At 40.2% G+C, this 25,402-nt stretch overlaps 2 protein-coding genes across 9 annotated transcripts in view; one reads left to right on the top strand and one right to left on the bottom strand.

The window, feature by feature from the left end:
* ptpn13 (protein tyrosine phosphatase non-receptor type 13) overlaps positions 1-4,105 on the bottom strand; it is a 44,954-nt gene extending 40,849 nt beyond the window's left edge. The window contains 1 exon segment of the mRNA XM_051072934.1: positions 3,729-4,105. The gene's annotated coding sequence lies outside the window, so the exon portion shown is untranslated.
* A 4,828-nt stretch (positions 4,106-8,933) lies between these two features.
* Positions 8,934-25,402, top strand: part of mapk10 (mitogen-activated protein kinase 10) — a 35,606-nt gene continuing 19,137 nt past the window's right edge. For 4 of the 8 annotated variants that reach the window (XM_018662458.2, XM_018662465.2, XM_018662466.2 and 1 more), the window contains exons 1-3: positions 8,937-9,429; positions 21,580-21,651; positions 22,955-23,124. In XM_018662458.2, the coding sequence (XP_018517974.1) occupies positions 9,427-9,429; positions 21,580-21,651; positions 22,955-23,124 (245 nt within the window). In that variant the 5' untranslated portion in view covers positions 8,937-9,426. Of the gene's footprint in view, positions 9,430-21,579; positions 21,678-22,954; positions 23,125-25,402 lie in introns of all 8 variants that reach the window. The other 4 variants (XM_018662459.2, XM_018662461.2, XM_018662460.2 and 1 more) reach the window with 4 other exon arrangements.

Below are 25,402 nucleotides of genomic sequence, written 5' to 3'. Positions count from 1 at the left end.
TTTCTGATGTTTTGAACTTCTGCAGTCTATTTTTTGACTTTTTGTCCCACAAAGTTGCGCAAACCCACATTAAACAAAGTACAGGGTATATTTGGACTCGCCAGATCACAGCTCTCACTCAGGATTTTATAAATCAAAAACTTTGGCCCATGACACAAAAACAAAGCAAATGAAAACACGTCCAAACAGGAAATGAGGCATAACTTCTATGCAACATCAACCAAACATCAGTCATGTCTGGGATGGGTACCAGAGTACATGAGACCACATTTGATCATCATTAATTTTTATAGTATAACTGTCCTTAAAAAACCTTATAACAATCTTTTAAAACACGCTCTTCCCAGCTTTTTGTTAATGTAGAACCAAATCACAAAGTGTGACTCCATGGAGCTTGGCAGGTGTACAGATTTGGCTAAGAGACAAAAAGGAGCTCAACGGTGACAATGCACAAGCCTAATATGTCAGATCAGGTTTGGCTGTGTTCTGTGATATTGCTATATTGAGCTTTTGCCAACAGCGATGCACCTGTGGGGATGCGCTAGAGGCCTCATCTGGTTATATTGTTGTTTCATGTTTTTTTCATTTATTCACTGAAGTTCAAATTTCACAGTTGATATCACAGGAACAAACAAGGCTAAAAGAAGCCGGCATACTGAAACACAACTGCTGGTCACATGGTCAGACAATGTTTGAAACCCCCCTTTTGCGTACCTTTCCAACACTGGAATTGAGGATGGACTGCTGGGTCTAAATAATTTTTGTAACTTCCTGAAATACACAAACTCACTACACGAATGCAATGATTGGCTGGGTGCGTGGAGGTGAAAAAGTAAGCGGAGTTTGAACTTATCTTTCAAGCTGTCTTCAGCAGAAAACTGAATGGATCATCTAGCAACCATCTCTGCACCTAACTTTGTGGCAATCAATCCAGTGGTGGTTGTGATAGGTCTCTCCCCCAAGTTGTCAGCATGGACAAGAAGTACCGAAGTTGACTCAACATTTAAAAAAAAGAGCAATGTATCAGTTTTGTGGTGTTGAGCTAAATCTGAGAATATCATTTATCCACGAACTGGGTCAGCAGCATCATTAGTGTTAGTGGAAATTAACTGAAACTAATATGTGAAACAACTTCCTTTCTGAGAATCTGAATTTGGAGAAGAGAGTTAATGAGTAAGCATGTCATAGGCCTAATTGTTTATGCAGGAATGCAGGTTAACCATTCTAGTCAATGGGAGGCGTGAAGTGAGAGGCGAAGTGGGTTACTACCCATCTTGCTCATTACCCATGAGAATGGGGAGAGCGGGTGCTGTGAAGACTGATTGTTTTGTGGCCCTTGTTATTTCAACAGAGACCTACAGTGGAATGTTTTTTATCCACACTGAGGCTGCTGTGCAGGCCAGCTCCTCTCTCATTGGACTATGGTCGTACTCATTATTGAGGGGGGCTTAGGAGGCAGCGGCCCAAAACAGCGAGAGCAGACAGCCTTCACCACTTCAGCGCCTCATTCTCTTTCCCTTTTTCAAACAGTGGGGATGTTTGTTCTCAGGTATTCCCATGTATTCCCACACTACAACTAGAAAAGAAAACCCTAAACAAGGCTTAGTCTGCTGTTACGGCTGTGTTTGAAAGTCTTGGCCACAAGTCACAAGGATTTTAAGAAAATAATCCTGGAAACGTGATAGCGTTCTTAACTCTGCACTTAGGTGAGGCTTTTCCTTTCCTCCTCCACCTTCCTGTCTGTGACATGGCTGCAGCCCATGAAAAGGATTTGAAAACAATCACCTGAAAAATCACACTGAGCAAGCCATATTTCAGTTTCTTCTGCTTTATTTCAATGTTTATCCAAAAAAAAAAACAAAAAAACAAAATAGATCAGAAAAACATGCTCATTTTTCTCTCCACAGCTTTTCTTTTATCCTAAAACCTGAGTGGCTGCACTTTCAAAGCAATCACCCATAAAAACACCAGATTCCACTTCTATTTCCAAAAGCATAACTCATAACATAAGATATGAGAAGGAATTTGTTCATATCCTCCAAACATCAGAACTGTGGTCTCAGCTGGCAAACACATTTGGAACAGAAGCTGGTGAGAAGAAGGACCCCGTGCCAACATTGAGGTGAAAATCTTCCTGAAGTCATTCATGCCAGGAAAATTCAACAACAAACTCTGAGTGAACCTCTATTCCCAGAATCATACAGTATTATGCAGGCTGGAAGCACACGATTCAAATTCAAAACACACACGGTGTCTAGGAAGGCCTGGATCAGAATATCTTTTGAACCAACAGGACTGATGATGTAAGAACTGATGTTTTCAAAATGCATAGCAAACTAAAACCAGACAGTACGCTACTGGATTGATAAACTGAAGACCGAAGATGCACAGTTTAAGAACCGCCTCCTCTACTGCTTATGAATTTAAAGTATTTGATGTATTCCTCCTTACTGCAAACCTGTGACAGAACTGGAAAAATTTTGTGGTTGTATTTACAGCTGTGTCTCACTCAAGTCTCTCGTGAAAAACAGTAGTGGGAACAGGAGCACAAGCTATGACTCACCTTAATAAAAAGGGAAAACCCAGTGGTTGGTTTTCATTAATTGTACCCTGCTTACAACTGAGGCAATTTGCCGACATGCTTTTCCAGATTTATCTCACAATGACTAAACGCAGGGTTTTCGATGGACACAGCAGCAGCCATTACGTCACTGAACCTGGTACATTCCAGTTATAAGGGTTGGCTCGGCCTAACTAACCAGTAAGCCACTCTGGATGTTGGTGTTTTGTTTTTCACAGCACTGCCAGGGTCCAGGACCAGCCAGAGAGGAGAGCCATGACTATTCCATGATTATCAGCCCAGCTCTGGACCGACAGCCCTCACTTCTCATTTTGGTCTCAACCTCATCCGCTCCATTTCTGTTAATCACAGGGTTGCTATGAGTACCGTGACATGCAGAGCATGGTTTTGAAAAAAAAAAAAAAAAATCCCTCACCCCAATCCCCCCCAGCCTTCCCAACACACAAACCCAACCCACTGGCTATTTTTCCTATGATGATGCTCACACCATCTCCATCATAACCACTTCTTTAGATGGGAATGGTCAATCACACTGCCTCACCACTTTTGTCTTTAGTCAGGAATGACACATATTCCAAACTCTCATGACCTTTGACTCTGAGTTAACTTTACTACTTTTTTATGGTAATGAAGGGGGAGGGGGTACAAACTGACTTCTCACAACCCCCCCCATAAAACCTTCAGTGTGTAATGACACTTTGTGCCTCAGAAGGGCATATTATGCATGTTGGTCAGAATTACACAAACAGTGCAGGTGGATGAAAATGAGAGCGGTTAGCTGGCTAGACACCCTGTTATTTTTGTAGTGGTGCCTCCTCCCTCCTAAACTTAAAATACAGTTACTGGTGTGGTCAAAGATGCCCCATGTCAGACATTAGCAGGAGCTGTATTGTTGTGACGTTTACACAACATATAGCAATACTTCCAGGTCAAAACATACTAAATATCAACAAATATGTGGACTAGCCTGAAAGTAGCTCGCTCACAGCCCTTTCTATTAGATAAAAGTAGCATCGGCGTTTTAGCCTCGCCACAGTGGACTCAATTCCCCAGTTTTCCCGGGGAGAGACAACGGTAACGCTAAAGTTAGCCACGGCACAATAAAGTTAATTCACATCACTTTTTGAGTAGTTAATAAGAAACTTACCAGGATATAAGAGCTACACAATCACTCGAGAGGGAAATGTTCGTTCTCCGACGAGGCTATGAGTGTGCACACAAACGGGACCAGACGCCATCCCATCCACAAAGCAACATCTTGGATAGTAACACGGCGAAGCAGGGGCAGGCAACAGGTTTACCTTTCCACCGCGTACTCAGCTACGAAAATCCACTACACTGCAAGTATTGTTCTCCGAGCCACCGCAGTGAGAGAAAAAAATAAAATAAACAAATCTCTTCTTCGGAAACTGCTTAGAAGTCGTGTTTGATGGCCACTCCGCGGCATTGAGTTCTCTACAAGCGCAGCCAAGTTACCATTACTGCTGAGGAGCGGAATAACCCCTCCCTTTGCCCAGCTAGCGTGGGCTGACTGGGAGTAACCAGACACCTTACTATGGCTGTCCATTGGCTCCCTGCTCGGGGACTGTCATTTAACCGTTTCTATAGTAACACACACAACTGGGAGTAAAATGTACAGTGAGCTTGGGTTATGGAGGGAGAATATGGTTTGTTAAATGTTTTCTATGTAGCGCTCCAACGTTTGTATGGGCCACAAACCTCACAACTCTACCCCCTCAAAGAGCCAAATAATCTGCTAAACTAATCTGATTCAGTGAATACAGAAAGAAACCGAGGCACAGAGGTGGGTATTTGTTGGATCAAATTTACAACTTTGCAGACAAGGTGTTCACCTATTAATGATGCACAAGTGGCTGCATTTAGCCTATTTATGTTATTCAATTGCCTCTTATTCAAAAGCTGAAAATCACTATCTCTAAGCAGAGCTCATGAGTTTATGTATCCACTTATGTCTTCTACACCTATTGGACTGCGTTGAGAAGTTGACACCTTTCAAACTCAATAAAAGTATCAAGTTTAGGTTATCTTTGTGTGTTTCCCACGATATCAAAGTTGCCTGAGAATCATGTGAAGTTGTCAGGAAGCAATTCACTGTTGAGTACTATCCTTCCTATGGTGCACTTCAAAGCTGCAGCCCCATTCGTGGTCTGTCTTGCGCCATCTAGTGGCTTTAAGTCATCAGTACACGCTTCCTTATGTAAATGGGTGCTGTAGTGAGAGGGCTATCTCTGCCTGCCAGTGCCTGTCAGTGCTAAAAGCCACGATTATTATCTCCAACCGCGGGCTGGACTGATAAGACTCGATTACTTGATTAACACTGGTTTTCTCTTTAGATGGAGAGAGATGATATTAATGTTCCTTGACATTTCAGAGGCTGATGCCGCTGCATAAAATGTCAGATTGATGCTGTTGTATAAGCCTACAACATTCAGGGTGTAATATTGTATTTTGGGGGTTGTATTTCCAAATGCCATTATACCAGTCTGGTCACTCTAACCTTCAGATCCTACATGTAGCAATAGGAATTGTGCAGTATGACACACATGAGAACCTATAATACTTTTATACATGTACCATTTTGTTCATCCTAAATCTATTTTAGAACACCTTAGGATGCAATACAAAACAAATGGTTCTGATTTCTTTAATTTCATTTTTATTGCATCAACTCAGAAAGTGTTCTTGTCTATGACATAAACAAACTTAAAATATATGGTAAAGCACCTACCAAGCCACAGTCCATCTAACATCAGTTTTGAAGCTCAAAAAATCAGTGAACATATTACATAACAGTAAAGTTACAGAAAAAAAGAGTAGAGGACAGATAGAATGTATTCTAGTTCTTAGTTTTATGTGAATGCTGTTGTACAACAGTTAACGTCCCAGAGAAGAACACATTTTAAATTATATCAACGTGCTCTCCTTAATATTAGTAGTTTAAACTTCATTAATTGCTCAGTTAGATTGTTGCTATACTATGAACAAGTGAAATGTAACTACAGAGTTTAATATGTGGCAGCCTGGAACAACCATTACTGTTTCTTAACATCATCTGAGCGATCTGTGAATAAAAGATTCACTAAACCCTGTCCAAGTTCTGTCTCTCCTATAGTGTTCCAAATATCTTATGAAGCTCTGAGTTATCTGATAAAATACTTCATGAATATTCCTATTAGAGATAAAGAGTTCCATTGAAGGACCTATGAGAGAGACTGTGCATCGCAGGAAGTGATAGAGTGGCATCCAGTACACTATAAATACAGAGTTAATGGTTAAAATGTATGAAAGTTCTTGCCTCAATAAGGCAATTGGAAAAGAATGACTATATTTTAATTTTTTTAAACTGCTTCCTTATTTCCAGTTTATGGCATTTCCAAGAAAAGGAGTAGGGGAGTAAGTTGAGTCAATGGATGGTTGTAGGTCATGCTCTGTGTATGTGGGCTGTCCAGGAGTTTCACAAGGGAATGTTTTCACTTCTGGCAGGCTGGAAAACTTATTAGTGTCTGATAAACTACTGCCAAAATGATCTGTTAGTGATGTGTCTCCTTTGACTCAATAGCCTTTAATCTCTGTACATTACCTGAGGCAGAGAGGCCCCATTAGGAGACTGATGGGGGTAACAAGGTCTGGATAAGTAACGTCTCATAAAGTGTAACCGAGGGGTTCTGAATTTGGGATTCCTTCTTCCTCTATTTCTGTCAGTGCTGTCCTTAATACCTCCTCATCGGGGCTGGTCGGAGCCCCAGGGGCAATTTGCAGCCAAGACTTGAAAGAGTGGATCTGCCTGTTCTGACGGTCTCGGAAATGTGGGGCACCTGGTGGTGTAGGCTGAAGGCATGTGGTTTGCTGACTGGTAGGATTTGCCTTTGGGTCCAGCTGGGGTGCATTAAAAACTTTCCTGGAGCTCTTTCCTTTTCACTGCCTTTGAAACTAGTTTCTCAGTCTGCCAAGAGTTAAAAAAGAAAAAAAAAAACTAGCCACATCTGGCAATAAAGTGTCAGGGTCCTGTCAGAAATGAATGTACACTCATGATAAAGCTCATATGGGCAACTCTGGTGGGCATATATTTTTCTCATCCAAATCAGTCTAATATAAGTGTATAAAAAGTAGATTTTGATTGTCCAAGCACGATGAACTCTCTTACACTGAATTTAGCTCAAAGCACGTTAGGTGAGCTGGCTTTACTGGCCACTGTTACCAGTTTTTCTAGTGGTTTCTCTCAATGCTGAATATCGCTACACAGGTCTGTGACGACAGGAACCGCTGGCTCTGATTCACTGTCAGGTTGTCCTGTGGAGTATTAACACATCTGTGCTGTCTTTTGCCCTCCCACCACATGTTTGTGTGGATTTGAGAGAGAAACCCTGGTGGATGGTCCTTTGCTGCCTCTTTTTCTACTCAGTCAGGGTACAATGTAACCCATTTCAGCTAACCTGGGAGTACATCACATCCCTACCAGGCTTTCATTGTAGCAAAGCGTTAGAGGTTAGAAGGCTGAGAAGTTTAAAACAAATACAATGTTAAGGGAACGATGGAGAAAATAACTGAATGGGAACTGACCAATGCACATAGATTAACCAACACATATTGTGAGACACAAATGGAGTGACAGTAGAGAAGAAAATGACAGATATATACAAAAACAGATGAGAAAAGCAACTTGAGGACATAGATGTACACAGTCTCACGTTCGACTTTAGATGCATCTTGATCCAAGTTGAAATCTACATTCAGAAGTCACACTCATCTCATTTGTATTTGGACATAAATCTGGCAAAACCTTAGGCTTTGCAGGCAAGATTATGCATAACCCTTGCCTCTGTGGATGTGTTACATTTTAGCATGTATGACACACAGTTGCCTACATGGTGAAAGAAATAGAGAGCTAGACTCAAGTGCAGGCTGTAGCTGCCTGAGGAGGAAGGTTGAAATCCATAACAAAATTATTTCAGTTATCTCTCACGGCCCTCTGAGGTCAACGACAAGTCATATTCATCATCTGATGAAACTGAGGTCAGGACTCAGACAACCTTATAAACTGACTTTAGCCAATTATTGTTTCACCTCCTTTTCATCCCTCTTCAGACTGACATCAGTGATGTTTTTAATCAGTGTATTGTCACTGTATCCACCTGATGGAGAGGCAAAACATTTCCTCTCTTCTCATGGCTCTTACAGTGATACAGAGAAATTTTTACCCTGGCTTGTTGAGTTGCAACGGTCCTGTCAAGGATGGTCATCTTTATCACTTCAATAATATAATGTATTCAAGTTACCGGTGTTGTTTTTTGAATAAATGCAAAGAAAAGCTCCGGTGAGTCGTGTACACCAAATATAGCCTATCTGCTTGGCACCAATCAACCGACAGACAAAGTTAGCAACTAGCTGGTGAAGAAAGACAAACATTTAGTGACATACAAGCTTGGTATTTTCCTCAGGAGGAAGTGGAGATCAAAACAGAGTTAAAAGGAAAATATACTGTATATCTGACTTACATTTGTCATGTACCCTTCAAAAACTGAATTGTAACTTTGAAAAACAATTTCCAAATTAGAATTTGTGTTCAGAATTGCAACTATAGATGCACAAACCTCACTAAATTATACAGATGTGACCTGAGGCTTCAAGGGTTAATCCAGACACATTTACAGATGGAGTGATGCCAAAAACAATGTGATTACTTGTCTACTGAACAATGGAGGTTTTTTTTTTTAAATTTAATTTTCATTTCATGCAGAAAAAAAGAATAACCAAGACAATGAAAATTCAGCAATTATATTACAACTTAAAATCTAAACATTTAAGCATAGGTTTTGTGTTCGAGAAATGACCTTTTGGGAAATGAAATTTACCCAAATAAACAAAATATTGATGTTTTTAATTGCAAGATCATAGGAATCGTAGAATCATAGAAAAGCATTTCTTTTAATAACAAGTAGAAATTAATTTAAATGTTTTAATTTGTTATATTTTTCTGCACGATACTTGTTTCTGCATGCATGAGTGTATAGATGTAATGATCTGTGCTATTTAAATACAATTACAAAGCCTTGCTTTGTGTAACCATCACATGGATATGCTTCCACTCTCTTTTTTTAAACAGTGTTTGCAGGATAGCATTGATCCTATAGGTTCAATTAGTTGGGAGATGTGAGACGTGGTCAGCTCCTAACCAATAACACAGCTCCATAGTCTCATTGAGCCTCATGATCGCACTGGCGGGACGGGACAGGATGGGCTCGGAGGGAGAGACAGAGAGATGCTCCTAAAGGCCCCTCCCATCCAGAGAGTGAGAGAGCCCCCATGTGATCTCTTCCTCTCTCACCCCCTCCCTCGCTCTCTCTTGCTCTCTTCATCGCGCTGCTCGGGCCTTGACGTCAGACGTGCTCCTGTTCGGTTGCTATGGAAACATATTTCCCCATACCCCCTTCCTCTTCCCTCCCTCTCTGCCTCTCTCTCCCTCTCTCCCTCTGCTCTGGTAGGTCCACAATGGTACAGCCAGCATCTTGCAGCACAATGGTTGCAAGGTGGTGAGCTGGGGGAGAGTGATTCAGCATCAGCAAACCTCGGTTCCGTCCACCTCTGCTTTTTTTTCCCTTTCTTCATCGCCTTGGGTTTTTTTTTGTCTCCTCTCTCCTTCTCTCTCACTAACTCTCTCTCTCTCATCCCCCCCACCCCCCCTCCAACCTCCTCTCCTACCTCCACATTCGCCATCTTTATGAACGTTTAAATGAAGCCTTCAGCCATGGTCACAGCAATGTTACCCGTCGGGATGTTTTGAAAAGGACTGTCACCGGACTGGGATCGTCATCAGCTGGCACGGAATGGTAAGGCTCGGGATCGGGGGTGTTTGTGTAGCCTAATGTGGGATGCGATGCTAAGACCCCAGCTGCCTGGAGGGTGGAGTGATGAATATTGATTGGAAGGGAAGGTTAATGAAGTCCACTAGCGAAGCCTCGGTGGGAAAAAGACACACACACACACACACACACATTAAAACAAAATCAGCCTCATCTTGATACATTCGCGGCCGCGGGTGTTGTTTTATAACAACTATAGCAGCACCATGAGGGGATTGCATTATGGCGTTTAGTCTTGCCCTGACAAAAAAATGTTGTCCATCCGCTCTCCATCCGTACATACACACGTCCTGCGATTGGCTGAAACACCACAGAGCTTAAGCATTAGTTTGTCTAAATGGACATCAAGAATAACATCACACATCGGGCTCATGTGCCGGGCTGCTCTCTCTCTCTCTCTCTCTCTCTCTCTTGTTATTTAACGTGTTGACTTTCTCAAATCTGAAATCGTGTTTTCGTCGCTGCTATCCACTTGACTGTTGTGGAGCGCGTTGTCGCGATGCTTGGCTGGGAGGTCCAGGAGTGGTGCAAGTGGATGATGGATGAATGATGCTTTCTTCCAAACACAAGCCCCTCAACATACACGCTACATACTGTAAGGCCTACATGCAGAGTTTGTCTCATCCCCCCCTTCCTTCTCACCCCTCCTCTTCAGAAGTCAGCTGCGCACCTTGTGCATTATGCAGACCCATCACTACTTCACGGAGGGTGGAGGGGGGTATGTGGGACCAGCCTCAGATCGCATCACAAGTGCTAGAAAAGTGGATAGCCCTGCTCTGAGACACACAGTCTGAATTAATGGTGATTTATTGATTTGATAAGGGTTTTTTTTACCCTCTGTTTTTTTCTGATACTGAAGCTGCAAGTGTTTATGGTGCATGTTGAGGCAAAGTTAAGTGATTTCTAGAGGCTTTGTCATTTAAATGGAACTCAAAGCGATCATAATGCAGAGAGGATGTGATGTTATTCACCCTAATGTGGGCTACATTCTGGCACAGGGGATTTAAAGAGATGAAGCTACAGAGGAAGGTAATTTTTCCTAAATCTGCTTTGTTTTGGGGCGTTCTTCTGCTCACGGATTACTGGAAAGACATTTCATCAGGCTGTAAACCCACCTATGTCTATTATAGTGATTGCACAGGCACGGGTATGCAAAAGTGGATGCATCACATAGAGCTTTCAGGTATTTATTAGCGCTGTTAACAGCTGCTGGATTTGTTATGTTTATATTTTCAAATACATGATTTTTTTTTTTAAAATTCCCACATACCTGTTTTGCTCCAGTGCCCACAGTCATGGACTAATTACCGGTGCCGTGGAGTCAGTGAAGGTTTAAAGGTGTCACAACAAACTCTCCATGCTCAAGACAGGGGAAAAAAAGAGAGAGGAGGGGGGGGGGGGGGGTTAGCGCTGTGACCTTGGGTGCTGAATTATTCAGGAGCCAGGCTTCCATGCCTGTGAAAGTGCTGCAGGGAACACGCTTAACAATTAAACAAAGCTTTTTATGGATGCCTCTGCAATGGCTGAAGAGAGTGACATCTCTCTTTGAATAATAAAAAGGGTTTGTGGTACTCATTGTACTCATCTTCATCAGCTTGTGGCAAATGATGAGTCTTGAATAGCTGTTAAGTATGAATTGCAGGTGAAGTACAAAAGTGGCTTCAGCGTTATACAACAGTCTGTTTCATTTGGGCCAGTGGCCACTGCAGGTTTACACAAATGGATGAACAATGACATTGATTTTTAGGTAGGCAGCTTGTTTATCCAGTGGAAAATCATCAATGGACATCGCCACCAGCAGACTAATGTTATGTTGCAGTGGATGATGCCTGCATTGTAATTCCATTTTGTTTTGCAGACTTTGGAGCATCAGTATACTAATCCTACATTATGTACTAAAACAAGGTAATGTATTAAGATGAGATAATGGTGGAATTACAGACACGATTAATCAGCCAAGTAAGGAACGATGGCTGCAACTAACTCTTATTCTCATTATTGATTAATTTGGTGGTTATTTCCCAGATTAATCGATTATTTTGTTGGGTCTGTAACATGTCACTAAAGAGTGGAAAATGCTTATCCCAGCTTCTGGGAGACAGCAGTCCAAAAGTCACAGTTTAAAATGGTGGAAAACAGAGAAAATCAACTGGAATCACAGGGACAAAAATTAATCAATTATTAGAATAGTTACAGATGAATGTTTGGATGATTGGCTAATTGATTAATTTAAGACTTATTGATTAAGTCTTAATTTAATAAGACTTATTGATTAAACTCTAAAAGAAACCTATAGATGTGGATTTAATGGAAAAATTATAGGAATTGCATGTATTGGAAAATAATGGAGATAAAAGGGTTAACTTGAAAGTAGTGAATTTATGTAACCGAAAGGAAAAGTCTGCAGGATTTTTAATGAATTCTTGTAGTGTGGTGGTGCTTGGAAGACACCAACAAAACAATCCAGCATCTTCATTTAAGAATTGAGAAATATTCATAACAGAACTATCATGGGAACGTAATTTGCCACCAATCTTTTCAGAGGAGTGGAGCATAAACAAACAAACTAATGGCAAATAAATCCCAGTGCAGTTCAGAATAGCTGTGGTGATATGAAGGTTCAGAGAGGCTGAATGTGAGAAGTTCATGAACAGACCTTTTCCAAAAACCATCCTTGCCGAACATTAATTACTTTAATATTCTCATTAGTTTTTGAGGGCCATGGTTCCTAATAATTATATGGAAGGTCAGAGGCATCATTAGAAGTGGATGGATTAATGAAGAACACTGGCATAGTCCATCATAACCCAATGACCTCGGCTGAGTATTACTCCTCACTGTATAATACTATGGTCCTAATAATCTGTACTTCTCATGCAGGAATGGCAGCTCACATATTAACTCAGAGTGATTAAATTCAACATTTCTGCCAACTGAACGAAGGTGGAAAAAAAGAAGATAGACAAAAAACTTGGTTAAGAAAGACGGAGTATGAGATAAATACATGTATACTAAGGTGAGAAGATAGGTCACCTACTATCACATTAGATGAAGGTTGTGGTAAAGTATAATTATGTAGGAGCCAGTGACAGGAGGAGGGGGTAATAATGTCTTAAGTATGACCGATTGGTGATGTGTTTGCATGAGCAGGAGTGTGTTTCTCTTTATTGTTTATGTACTGTTTGGTTCATATAATCATTTCAAAAATAATTAAGTTCACCAGAAGAAACAGTGACCTGTTTTCACACAACTAAGCTATATTTATCTGGCCTGATGTTGATCAAAATGTGTAACTTAATGCATTTATGATCATAACTGGTTTCATTAGATTACACATAATTATTATTTGTATTTAACAATGAATGTTTTAAGATATTGCCTGACCTCATTTAGAACTTCAAATTGCTGAAAGGGAAAACTTTCATATCACTCTCAGTGATGCTGCAGAATTATTCTATTAGATATTTTTTTTTTTTTTTTTACTGTTCTCTTATAAATAAAATGAAATTCCTGCTGCATGGAAGTTTATTCCCCGAGGCTGTGGTATTGCTTACCACCACAGACAAACAGAGAAATGTGCCTGCAGAGTGAGTTGCACAGTTACATAATTGGATTTGATCTGACAAATATGCAGCTTTTATTTGCTTTACCAGATAGCCACGCGCCAGACTTTGAGCTGCGTTAGATTCGGCCCCAATCTCTTCGCAGCACATCTGTAAAGAGAATTAGGAGTCACCAAAGGTCAGACATTGCAGCAAAGGGTTTTTTTTGGGGGGGGGGCATTAATTCCAGACTAATAACAATGCCAAAAACCTGCCATATTATATCACCAAATTTAAAAATTGGTGTTATTGAATGCCGCTAAACCTAAAGGCACATAAGGCACATGTGGGCAGGTACTGTAAGCAGATATTGAAGAGAGCCATCATCCAATTTGTTATTAGGATGCACATGTAATTGTTTTGGGCATATGAAAATGTTAATACATCAAGTACAAGATACAAAGCAGTGTTCTATTTTAGAGAGCATTATCTACCGTAACCATGGCATCAGAATATTTCTGTGATCATGTCAGATAAAATATTTTTAACATCTTATGTGTTAAGAGCATACAGGAGGTCGTTTCACAGAAGCTACAGTAGTTTCAATAGAGCGCTCCTGTCTTGCCCTCTTCCTCCAAATGTGTCTCAGGTTCTGTAAGAAAAGCTGTAAATCAGATCAATGTGCTCATGCACCTGCCAAAGCTGTACATGTTGTTACCATGCAGCTTATCAGAAAACTGCAGCACAAGCAGGTCTTCAGCTAGCATGTCTGTTGTTTACTTAAAGCGAATCAAGGGATGCGAGCGAGAACTGCTCGGGAGACAACAGATGAGAGCCAGAGACAGGGAGGATAAGCGTATTCCAGCTCTAAAGAAACAAATCAATAGATGTCAGTGAACATTCAGATTCTCACAACCTGTAGATGAGCTCAGGAGTCAGCTCTGCCTTGTTTTTCCTGGCTGGGCCTGCAGTTTGAAGTGCTTCCCTTCCCCTCCCCTGAGCCCAGATGGGAGGCTGTTCTGCGTTTGGCTCAGGCTGCACAGTAAAGGCAAGGCAAGGCAAGGCAAGGCTGCATACTGCAGGAGAGGCTGAGGCTGCTGAACCAAGCACTCACAATGGAGCTCCGAGGGAGGGGGAGGGGAGATGGTTGCGGCGAGGGCTGGGAGCCTGGGAGCAGGAATGATGGGAGCGATGGGAGGGGACAAAAGGGAAGGCAGGAAAGGGAGAACGCAGGGCTCTCATCAGTGTTGAGGATGGAGGGAGGGATGAAGATGTATGGAGAATGTTGTGGTGCGCAGTCTGTGACATTCACTAAATGCGTAGCTTTCAGGCTCGTGACAGAGGGAGAAAGAGTGGCGAGGGGAGAGGAAGCAAAGATGGATACGACAGGAAACATAACACTGGTGTGTATGGACATCTGAACAGGCACATTGTGCTTTATCATTCTCTCTGCTGCTACAGCTCTATGTGGCTGTACTGAACAAGGATTACAGTGAGCACTGAGTGAGAAACACATGACACTGGCACGTTTTTCTGTATAAACTGTACTGTGGTCTAGGCTAGAGTCTAGATTGGATAAAGGGACTTTACTGCTGCACAAAGACAAACCTCATTATTATCTATCTCAAACACCTGCCACTGTAACATTACAACACACTCACTTTATAGTTGAGTGAAAAAAATTACAAAATATTCAATCCATATGAGTTTTTCTTTTTGACACATTTCACTACTAATGTTTCTATTAAATTATTTTGCATTCATACACAGCCTTTAGTCAGAGGACTTTTCAGCAGATATTGGCATGACATGTGCCCTGGCTGCACCTCTCCAACTAGTAAATGAAATGGACTCTTATGACATACGAGGATTATTAATAGTGTGTGGGTTTTTAATCTTAACATGAAGAAAAGCTTGATGAATGTGCCCATCTTCAGCTGAAAAAGCTCTCTCCTTTGCCCTAAGCCTTCCATGTCAGATATTATAAATAGGTTGCATAATGAACATTGCTGTAGTATTACAGTTTGCCTCATTGCCTGTCCATATATCATGATAGTCATTTTTTGTTGTTGTCAGATGTCAGTGTTTCTGCTGCTCATACCCCCAGAATCATGACTATGTTAGCTTGCATGCCTTGCATAGTAACATATTCATATGGGTGGTTTGCATTTTATTGTAGGGTCTGTTGCCTCTGTTGTTTGCACATTGTGGTTGATTTACAGTAAACTTTCTGAATACAGAGATGGTAGACAATGCTCATTATATACATTCAGGATTTGGTTATGTTTACTGACCTGTGCTATGTGTAATATTGTGAAATTTGATATTAGCAAGGAAATTTGTGATTTTCCTTAAGAGATACTGTATTTTCCTGGTGTACTTTCTTTTTCTACGGCAGGCATTTTGTAGTAATCATTACAGAAAAATCCCAGGTGTAACAAATTAACATTAATTATAGCTTAATTCTATTCAGGTGTGCCTGAGAACCAACATGCACAATATACTTTTTATCATGGCAGACATTTTGACATGTCATAGCAGGAAAACCACAGATGTAACAAATAACAAACTTCAAACTTCACTCACCAATAGCTGTGTCCAGCAGCAAGAAGCAACAGCAATGTTTCGCTTCTAGTTTTAGAACTTTGTCTCTTTTACGGAAGTAAAGAAGTAAAGAGCCTGTTTAAGGAAGCTTCGCCTTAAACCTTATTTTTTACCCAAACCACAATCATTTTCTAAACCAAGTTGTTTTTGGGCCTAAACCTAACTAAACTGTGACCATTTTACAACAATAACTGCATGTTTATTATTGTTACAATGATGGCGAAGGTCCAGTTTGCCACAGTACGCTCCTCTGGCCACATCCTGTGATAGGAGCAAAGAAACTGTATGATTATTTAGGTTGGAGAACTTGTTGTTTATTAGTTACACCTGTTTTTGACCAGCCAAATAAAGTGTCTAAATACATGGATGTTCACCTTTGCGTGATAATTTTTTTCACCTTTTGGCCTCTTTGCTAATACCACATTCACATCATATTGTTGAGACTGTAATTATAGGCAACTGGGTTAAGAAACCTTTCACGTCAGCCTCAGAGGCTGGTATGCGTCTTGGCTGCCAGGTGAGTGCAACAAAGTAGCAGGTAAAAGAGAAAACCAAAAGTACCCTGGATTCTAAGGAGGATTACAAGCTGCTGCTGTACAATGGGACCATGCCTCCCAAATATGCAGAGTGATCATTGGTGTGCCTGAGGCATTGTTGTGCCTGCGGGGGCGGATGTAACAGAATGCCCAGAATCCAAATAACAAGGACCAGCCACAACTGCAGAGCACACACACGCATGCACACCCACCAGCTCAATTCAGCATCAGCACACCCAGCACTAGAGATTAATGGTGTGTTGTATCAGTAATAAGCATTAACCCATTCAAGATAATTAAACATCCCCTCTGTTTTTTCACACTCTCTTTTTTTCTCAGTTTCATTCTTGAGTTTTTTTTTCTTTTTTCTTAATAACAGTTGTTTCATCAGTGCGAATGACCTGGCCTTTTGTAATAGAGTTGCGTTTGTGAATGTTTTTGTGTGTGTATAACTAAAAGGGAGACAGTGTTATGTGAGAGTGTGTGTAGCTTTGGAATGTGTGCTGAACCACATTTTTGTGTGCTTTTGTGTAGGACATGACACATCACATCTTTTCATCTATTTTCAGATTTTTTTTCTTGTGAGAGGTCCATCATCAGGTTGGAAAAGTAACTTAGTGTGGTACAGTATGTTATGACTGAACTGGAACCAAATCAACCTGTCATTGTTCATGGTTACGTTTAATCTTATGTCCTTAGGTTCACTAGTAATGTGATTTTTGTCAGTGGTGTGCTGATGTTTCTGACCATGGCGCAGTAATTACATGTTGGTGTGGTGTGGGCTTGATGGGTGCTTGCTCATTTGTCTCCAGTGGTCCAGCATGAAATTGCTTTGGCACAAGCTCTGGGTTGTCTCTTAAACTGGTTTGAATTCATGATCACAGGTTGGTAAATGTAAATTACAGACATACAGACATCAGCAGTCAGTTTCAGAAGAGCGGACATCCTCTATACTGCTATAGATTGGCAATTTTACACAGTATATACTGCAAAGAGTCCAGAACTCAATGTACATCCTGCATAAGCGCTGTTGCTTTCTAAACTCTGATGCAACACCAAGCAACACTCTTGAGTGAGCTTCATACAGGTGGGAAAATGTTTTAATGTTATAGTTGATGCTCGCAAAAGTTTGGTGGTATCTTTCCTGATTATCTTCATTCTTGCACTGAAGATTAAAGTTGCAATCACACAATCTGAGAAGTCAGGACTGCTGGTATTATGTTTTCCAGTTGTCCCTCTGTCTGTCTGTCCCATTCTCATGAATTCATTATCTCGGGAACGCCTTGAAGGAATTTCCTCAAATTTCACATAAACACCCACTTTAACTAAAGGATGAAGAGATTAGAATTTAGTGGTCAAAAGTCAGAGGTCAAAGTTAATATGACCTCACAAACACATCTTTGGCCATAACTCAAGAATTCATACACTAATTAGAAAATAAATTACAGAACACAAATGTCACAATACACAAATGTCTGATAGGATATAATGATTTAATCCATATTTATTTCTATTTAAGATTTATGTCCAAAGAGTTAAGGGTCAGTCTCATGGTGACATCAATATATTCTGCTAAAACACTTTTCTGGCCATTATTCAAAGCCATGAGTCAGGGACAGAGGGGGAGATTGTGACAATATGTCTTGCAACAAGGAGGTAATTCTAGTTACTTTTGAGTTGGGACAGAAATCAAAACTCAGTACTATCTGAGCACCAACCAAATTGTTTCTGCAGAACCAAAGATCAAAAAGAACAGAGAATTGATCTCTGTGAAATATATCAGCTTTTGTTGAATAATAAAAATTTTTTTTGGCAAAAAAAAAAAAAAAAAAGCATTTGTGCCAACTTGCTGTATTTGCACTGGCATTAAATAAGGGCAAGACTCTAGTTTTCTCACACTTTTCATTATTTGTGACCCTGTCATAACAGTTTTAGCCTGGTGCTGTATTAAGAGCATTCACCACACTCCTGTTAATGGTTAGTCATTTTAACAGCTAACTGAACCAACACTTACAGTAACTCAAAGTCCATCACAGTTTATATGGCAGAACAAGGCTACATACCCAGCTGAAATGTGTGAAACAGCATAATAAATCATAGCCATGTCTGGTATACTTAGGTAGTTCATCTTTATCAGAAATATATGTGGATAATGAATCACTGAGGTACATATTATTGGCTTCCAACAGGTCTGATAATCCCCATTTTCTCCTCCGATCCTCTTAGAATAAGCTGTAGCAGTAAAGAGAAAGGTTGCACTTCTTATTTTTTGCTCATTCCACCTCTCAATCAGCCTGACACCGGATTGTACTGATGAGTTGCAATTGTAGTCAGAATGATATATGGGCATTTTAAGGAATGGTGCTGAGTGTAATCTTAGCCACAACCAGAGCAACTTTTCAACCATGACCACTATCAGCGGAATCTGGTCAGAGGGTTGAACAAACAAGCACAGATTCGGCGGCATTGCTCTCGGCTTCAGAGAGGGAGGGGAGAAACTGCTGTGGCGTGATTTGACTTGTCATTTTCACTGCATCTTCACAATTAGCCGTTCCTGATAATTGCACAAATTGATTTATCTTTTTCCATGACACAACAGTCAGCCACTTCCCAACTCATTATTGTCAAGTAGTGATTTTTTTTTCCCAAAATGGCTGCTCTGAGGTAAACTGCTCAGTTACAGTTTAATAACATCATGCATTTTCATACATTCATGTAGTTGTTTTGTTGTTTGAGAAAGAGAAAACCACAATCCAAACCAGATATGTTTGTCCTGTGCTTCTGTATATGATGTAGCACTATAGCTGGCAAGCTACTGTACTGTTTGTATACTCCCCCTCACAGCCTAATATCACATCCAGAGACGATCCAGGTGGTGTATGAATTATTACAGTGTATACTGCTGGAAGACAAATATTTTGGCCATGTGAGAGCTTTAATATCTTATGTACACAGATGGCTAAAGATTAGAGCATTGCAGAAAGAGCTAGCCATGCAATGGGACCGTTTCAGTGTTGACCTGTTAGATTAATAGCAAATATTGTGCTGGTTGATGTGGTGCCAGTGATGTTAGTCATGTCAAACATACAGATGTGGTGTGAAATTACTATAGTGGTTTGAGGCATTGCATTTGATTCATGGATCGCGTGCAAACATCACATCTAAAACCCTGTCTCCTCATAACCCTCCCTTACCCCGTGCATTCTATTTTAATTTATCAGCAGTCCTCCTCTCATTTTTCTCTTTTTTCCTCTCATTTTTGATGGAAATTCAGCAAGTCAGTGATTATTCTGGCTCCTCCGGGGATAGAGGCAGTATTGTGAATCAGTCAGTCTTCAAATTGCTCCTTATTTAATGGCACACATCTCTGTGGTCATACAAATGCAGCACACTCAGTCAGTGTTGAAATGCAGACAGTATATAAATGTCAACCATCACTTTGTACTGTGACCCTGCATAGGTCTAAAGTAAAAAGTTGTCCTATATAGGTTAAACCAGAAATCTCATGTCTTTGTGTCCCACATTTTTTTAAAGCTGCCCTGCTCCCTTTAGATACAGCAGAAACACTAAAGCTACTGTAGCTAAATGATATATTTGTGTCCATGAAGCAACAAGCTTTACCTCCTTAGACCAAACTGCCAAGCCACATCCCTTTTAACTGCTTATTCGAGATTTTGTGAAAGATGAGGGCGCACCAAACCATCAGGGGACATTTGTGGGGTATTTTTACGACACCAGCCCCAATTCTCTCTAGGCCAGCAGAAATCTTTTTTTCTATTATTTTTAATGCCAACATTAAGACCTCATATCATTTTATTCAGAAGACGTGGTCATTAGCACATTTGGGAGCTTCATTACCTGGAAAACCCTTGAAGTCAGAGTCATTGTGGGCGAGAGCTGCAGCCCATCTCACTGTGACACTGTTCCTCTTTATTCCTCCCTTGCAATGTTTTGAACTGATCTGCCAACAATAAAGCACCAGAAAATTGGCAAATCTGCATTAAATAAAACTGACCCATTACCTGCTCCTTCACAGTAAAAGCCTTAGAACATTGCCAAAAATGACTACTCTACTTTTGGCAAATGTGATCTCTAATGATACTCACTCTTTGAAAGCTTGTCTCATGTATGATAAAGTTATTAAAATATAACCTGGTAAAATTGTATGCATTATCTCCTCAGTCTCTAGAGAAACTCATAGGTCCCTTGAAGGTCAAAGAGATTAATGAGTAGAGTCAAAGTGATAAAATGTGAGTGCAGATAAGTGCATACGATATCAGAGAGGAAGAAACGTTTATCATGTACGCTGTTGTTGTTGACTGTAGCTGCATTACTTTTATATGGATTTGTGGTGCTACGATTGAATAATTGATAAATGTATGCAGTTGTGAATAATCAATAGACACTGAGGACATAAATATGCACTGTTTTACAGAGATACATCTAAAGCTTGGAGTTTTGTAAAGAACTAGTTTGGGAAATTTCAGCCAGTAGCTGGTTAGCTTAGCTTAGCATGTAGACTGGACCAAAATTCACCTACTAGCACCTTTAAAGCTCACTTGTTAACACATGAGTTAATTAGATGCAACATATTGAACCGCTAAGCAGATTTACCTTCTGGGCAGACTGTGCTAACTGTTCCCCAGTTTCCAGTCTTTATGCTAAGCTAAGCTACTCACGGGAGTCTCATATTTAACAGACAGACATGAGTGTAGTATCAGTGTTCCCATTTAACTCTCTGCAAGAGGCCCAAAATGTCAAATTATCGCTTTATGGTGGTTAATAAAAATCAAGCCAATAATAAGTACTGATATGTTGAAATTATGTTATGAAACCAGCCACGTTGCAGATACATGCTGCAGATACAGGGGAGTATGGGGAGGAGAAATATTAGGCTTCAGCTTGCCAGGAAGTCATCAACAAACATTAGCATATTGTCTTTCACTCCTCAAGAGCATCAGCTATTCATGACCATCAACCCAAGCTGCACCAGCTTCTTGAAACACAAAGACATCGGTCATTGAAACCATGCCATAGTATATTGTACTCTTGACAAGGATTCGATATGTTGGTCAAATAATGTTCATACAGGAGCGGGGGTTGTTCTCACTTTTATTGAAAATGATGGGGACAGGGTTGAGAAAACACAGTGGTGAATTTTCAGCCAGGATTCTGTCCCACACTAGATGAGGTGTACATGATTGCAAAAACAAGAGTCCAAACAGCTATTCCATCACTGTGGGCATGTTGACAAATGTTTTATGCAGAACAACTGTGATAAATTAAACTGCTGTACTATATACTACTATATATTATACTGTATGTATAGTATAATCATCATGAATATACAGAAAAATATCAGGTCACATACTGTACTGTAAGTTCCTGTTGCACTAAATCTCTGATTCCCACTCTTCCTTGTCTGTGTCTTCCAGGTATTTATGAGCAGACATTTCTTATATAACTGCAGCCAACCAATCCTGGATGTGAAGATAGCCTTTTGTCAGGTGTGTGTTCCTTACAGGTAAAAAAGGTACAGTACTCATTCACTTCCATTTCCCCTTCATTGCTCTATATGTTGTGTTATATACTGTTGTGTTTCTGTGTACAAAAAGTGAGGCACCCCAAGTTGACATTAGCAACATTTACTTAAGTCAAAAAGGAACATAATCCTGTTAAATGTTTAATGTGAAATGAAATGCAAATGTTTCCACGTGGGATTAGGAGCTCTGGTTTAAATATCTCACAGACTCAGACTCATAGACTTGTGTTGATAATTAATTTCATGCAATGCTAAAAGATCATAGATTTAGGTAGACCTAGTTTTTCATTTAAGTTTAGTACCTAAAGTGTTTATCTGTAACTAAGATCTGTGCTGAGGATAAAACAGTGTCTTCCTAACTAAAGCTTAATCACCCGTCTCCTCTTCAGTTGTGACTGTAAATGTAAGACTCCTGTGGGGGGATGTCATTTCATAAACTCTGCAGTCTATATCTCACGCCTGTGTGTGAGGACTGTGCAGTTTGCTACGGGCTAAAGCTACAGGCTATTTCACTGTATATCAACACTATTAAGACGCTTTGCATGGGGTGGCTGCATCACACATAGCTGGATGTTTAATGGCCACTATAGGTACCGCTGGTTGCACAGTGAAGACTACACTCAAATGTATTGCCATAATTAGATCACAGGTTTGGGGGACTTGTCAGCCGTGTTAAGTGTATTACACCACATATATTAATTTTTCATGGTATTTGTTGGAAGTGTTTGAAACTCATGCCCTACAGTAATACACAGTGGGTACAGCTTTGTTTGGTTTGTGTTGTAATTACCCAGTCTGTAATTAACTGATATTTTTGTTGTGGCACCATTTGTACGACTCCCCTGCCCCAGTAATTATGGTGTGATTATTGTGTACACATTAATATATGAATGATGTTTTTTAGTCTAGTTGAGAGAGTGAAGATATTAATGCCTCTAATGTCATTATATGGCTATTTAAGAGTTTCTGCATGGAGACAATTGTGTAAACCCAACTGTACTGATAAATAAGTATGAAATGCAGATAAGCAGTTGGTTGTATCAGCAGGTAAATATGTATTAACTCTTGACTGGTTAGTTGATTTATTGATGGTTAAGGATTTAACATCAGTAACTTGATAACATAACATTTATTGTATGAATGTTATGCTTATTTTGAGAGCTAATGATTTTCTTCCAGGTGTTTTATTACTTTTCCAGGTAAGTAATCACATGAATCATCTTCATCATCGATAACCACAGTTTTTCTGTTGTGTTTGCTTCATGCAGGGTTTTGGAAAACAAGTGGATGTGTCATATATCGCCAAGCATTACAACATGAGCAAAAGCAAAGTGGACAACCAGTTCTACAGTGTGGAAGTGGGAGACTCTACCTTCACAGTTTTAAAACGTTTCCAGAATTTAAAGCCCATTGGCTCTGGAGCTCAGGGAATTGTCTGGTAAGTACTCAGAAGTGCATTTGTTTTATGTCCTGCTTTACATCATATCGGGCTGTTTGAACTGTATTTTATGTAGTATTTAATGTGCGATTATTTCATTTAGCTGTTAGTTGTTTTTCTTCTTGTAGTTTATTGCTGCAGGAGATTATTAAAGGAGATGAACGTCTGGCTCTTGTTTTCACTCTCGGATTAAACGTTTAATTACAGAGAATCATATGACCTTTCCATGATTAATACTTTTAATTTTGCAATAGGAAAGTTATATTTTCAGTCCTCCTGAAAACCCTGGCGTAGTTTCATGCCTACATGACCAATCACTTTTTTAAAAGCACAGCATGCGGCCATGTGACTCGTCTGTGCAGACGGTGTGATGAGAAAAGTGAAAAAGTATGGATCAGATCAACATTGAGAGTGAAAAAGTTTATGGATATAGAAACATTTGATCTCTGTAAAGTTTATTGTGCCCTGTCAACTGAGCAGACTTTGGGCTTTAATCTTGTAAATGGTTCCACTAAGAGATCTTTTAAAAACAGCAAATAAATCTGACTTATTAATGTTTTCTGACGCGCTGAAGGTTATTTTGTGTCAGTAATGTTTGTAAATGCAGTAAAACGACTTATGTTCTAAATTATGATCAATTATTAATGTGAATGTACTGGTAATTAACGCATTTGAAAAAACACTGAGCTGCATTACAAAGTAGAAATATGTTTACCTCTTCAAAATAAAATCAGCAAAATGTCAGCACCCTGACATTTGGAAGTGACAGATAATTAAGAAAGTGTCATAATATTTTTAGTACAGCAGCGTTTCTCACTAGAGGCTGAGAAACACTGAAAACCTTTTAAAAAGCAAAAATATATGATAAAAATTACATTTATTGTCATATTTTGTCATAAATGTGAAGTGTCTGGCCATTTATAACTCGCTTCATATCCACTCCAGAGCTATGAGCTGATGACATATCTGGTGTTTGGAATATGGATGTGTGGGCCATAAGGGCCTAACAGGATGGGCACTTAAGTGAATCCTTAATCCGGATTGCAGAGAGAGTTCGTATTCATTGTAATTCATCTCACGCCTGCCCTGTCAGAATGCAGTGCAACGACTGCCAAGGCTCCACTTAAAGGAATGCATCTTACAGCTTTTGTCAGACAGATCTATAAGTTATATTTATGTTAATGCCATGTTACTGTGGTGATATACCTGCCTCAGAGACCCTCCCTGGGATGACCCACATTGACATGATTTATTTCAGTGTGTCTTATATAGCGTTTGAAGATTCACTGGCTCTCGGTGCCCTAAAACCCATCTGCCCTTCACTCGCCCTGTTTCATTGTCCCTCCTGTGCTTCCCATGCCCTCAGCCCTTCTCTCCTTCCGCTCCAAAGCAATTTTGTGCATTTGCAAAGGAGCTTGGGCAGGCTACAACTGCTAATGTTGGGATTGTGCCCATTTGAAGGATATTGTAGGGATGGATGGCAGGGAGACAGTGCAAATCTAATTTAACCTGCTCTGGTGTGTGTCACTTGGCTCTGCCCACAGCTGTCATCTGGTGTCATATGGTGACAGTATTACCACAACCAAGCCATATAAAACCCCAAAGACTGATATAATATCCTACTGATTATAGAGATCAAATTGGATACACTGTGAAAGTAGTTTCATTTAGATGTTAACAAGCATATCAACAACATACCATAAGACCATGACATGTGTTTTTATGCTGGGAGAACAGTTTTGTCATAGTGTGGTGATAAAATAATTAGACTATGAAACATAATCTCTAACTGGATGACATGATCATATTTACATAAACATTTGTCATAGTTGACTTCAACAATATTAGACAATATGCATAAAAACAGGGACTGATCTGTGAAAATCACCAGTGAGCAAGTGTGCATTCTGCTTGTCTTATGCAATCGAGAGACTCTTGCCCCTGTAAAGCCTGAGAACATGGTAATGAGGGAAGACTTGTATCACTGCTGCAGCTAAAACTCAGTCTGCCAGCATCGTCGCCCACAAACATCCCAATCTGTGCGCATCTCTGCCCTTATGACTCGGCGCGCTCAGTCGGGATGAGCTTTCAGATGCATCTTAGGGAGGGATGAAGGCTTTAAGTAGTTTAGCTGGTCATGACATCATCTTTCACTCAGCTAGAAAAGTGATGACTGACTCAAATCCCTATTGGATCAATGCTTTTATGAAGGCTCCACTGTTTCCATGGCCACACATCATCCCTGGCCTGCAGTCTCCACAGAGACATGACGAACCAC

The sequence above is a fragment of the Lates calcarifer genome, linkage group LG9 (genome assembly GCF_001640805.2).
Source record: "Lates calcarifer isolate ASB-BC8 linkage group LG9, TLL_Latcal_v3, whole genome shotgun sequence".
Lineage (NCBI taxonomy): Eukaryota > Metazoa > Chordata > Actinopteri > Centropomidae > Lates > Lates calcarifer.
This window is presented reverse-complemented; position numbering and strand designations above follow the sequence as displayed.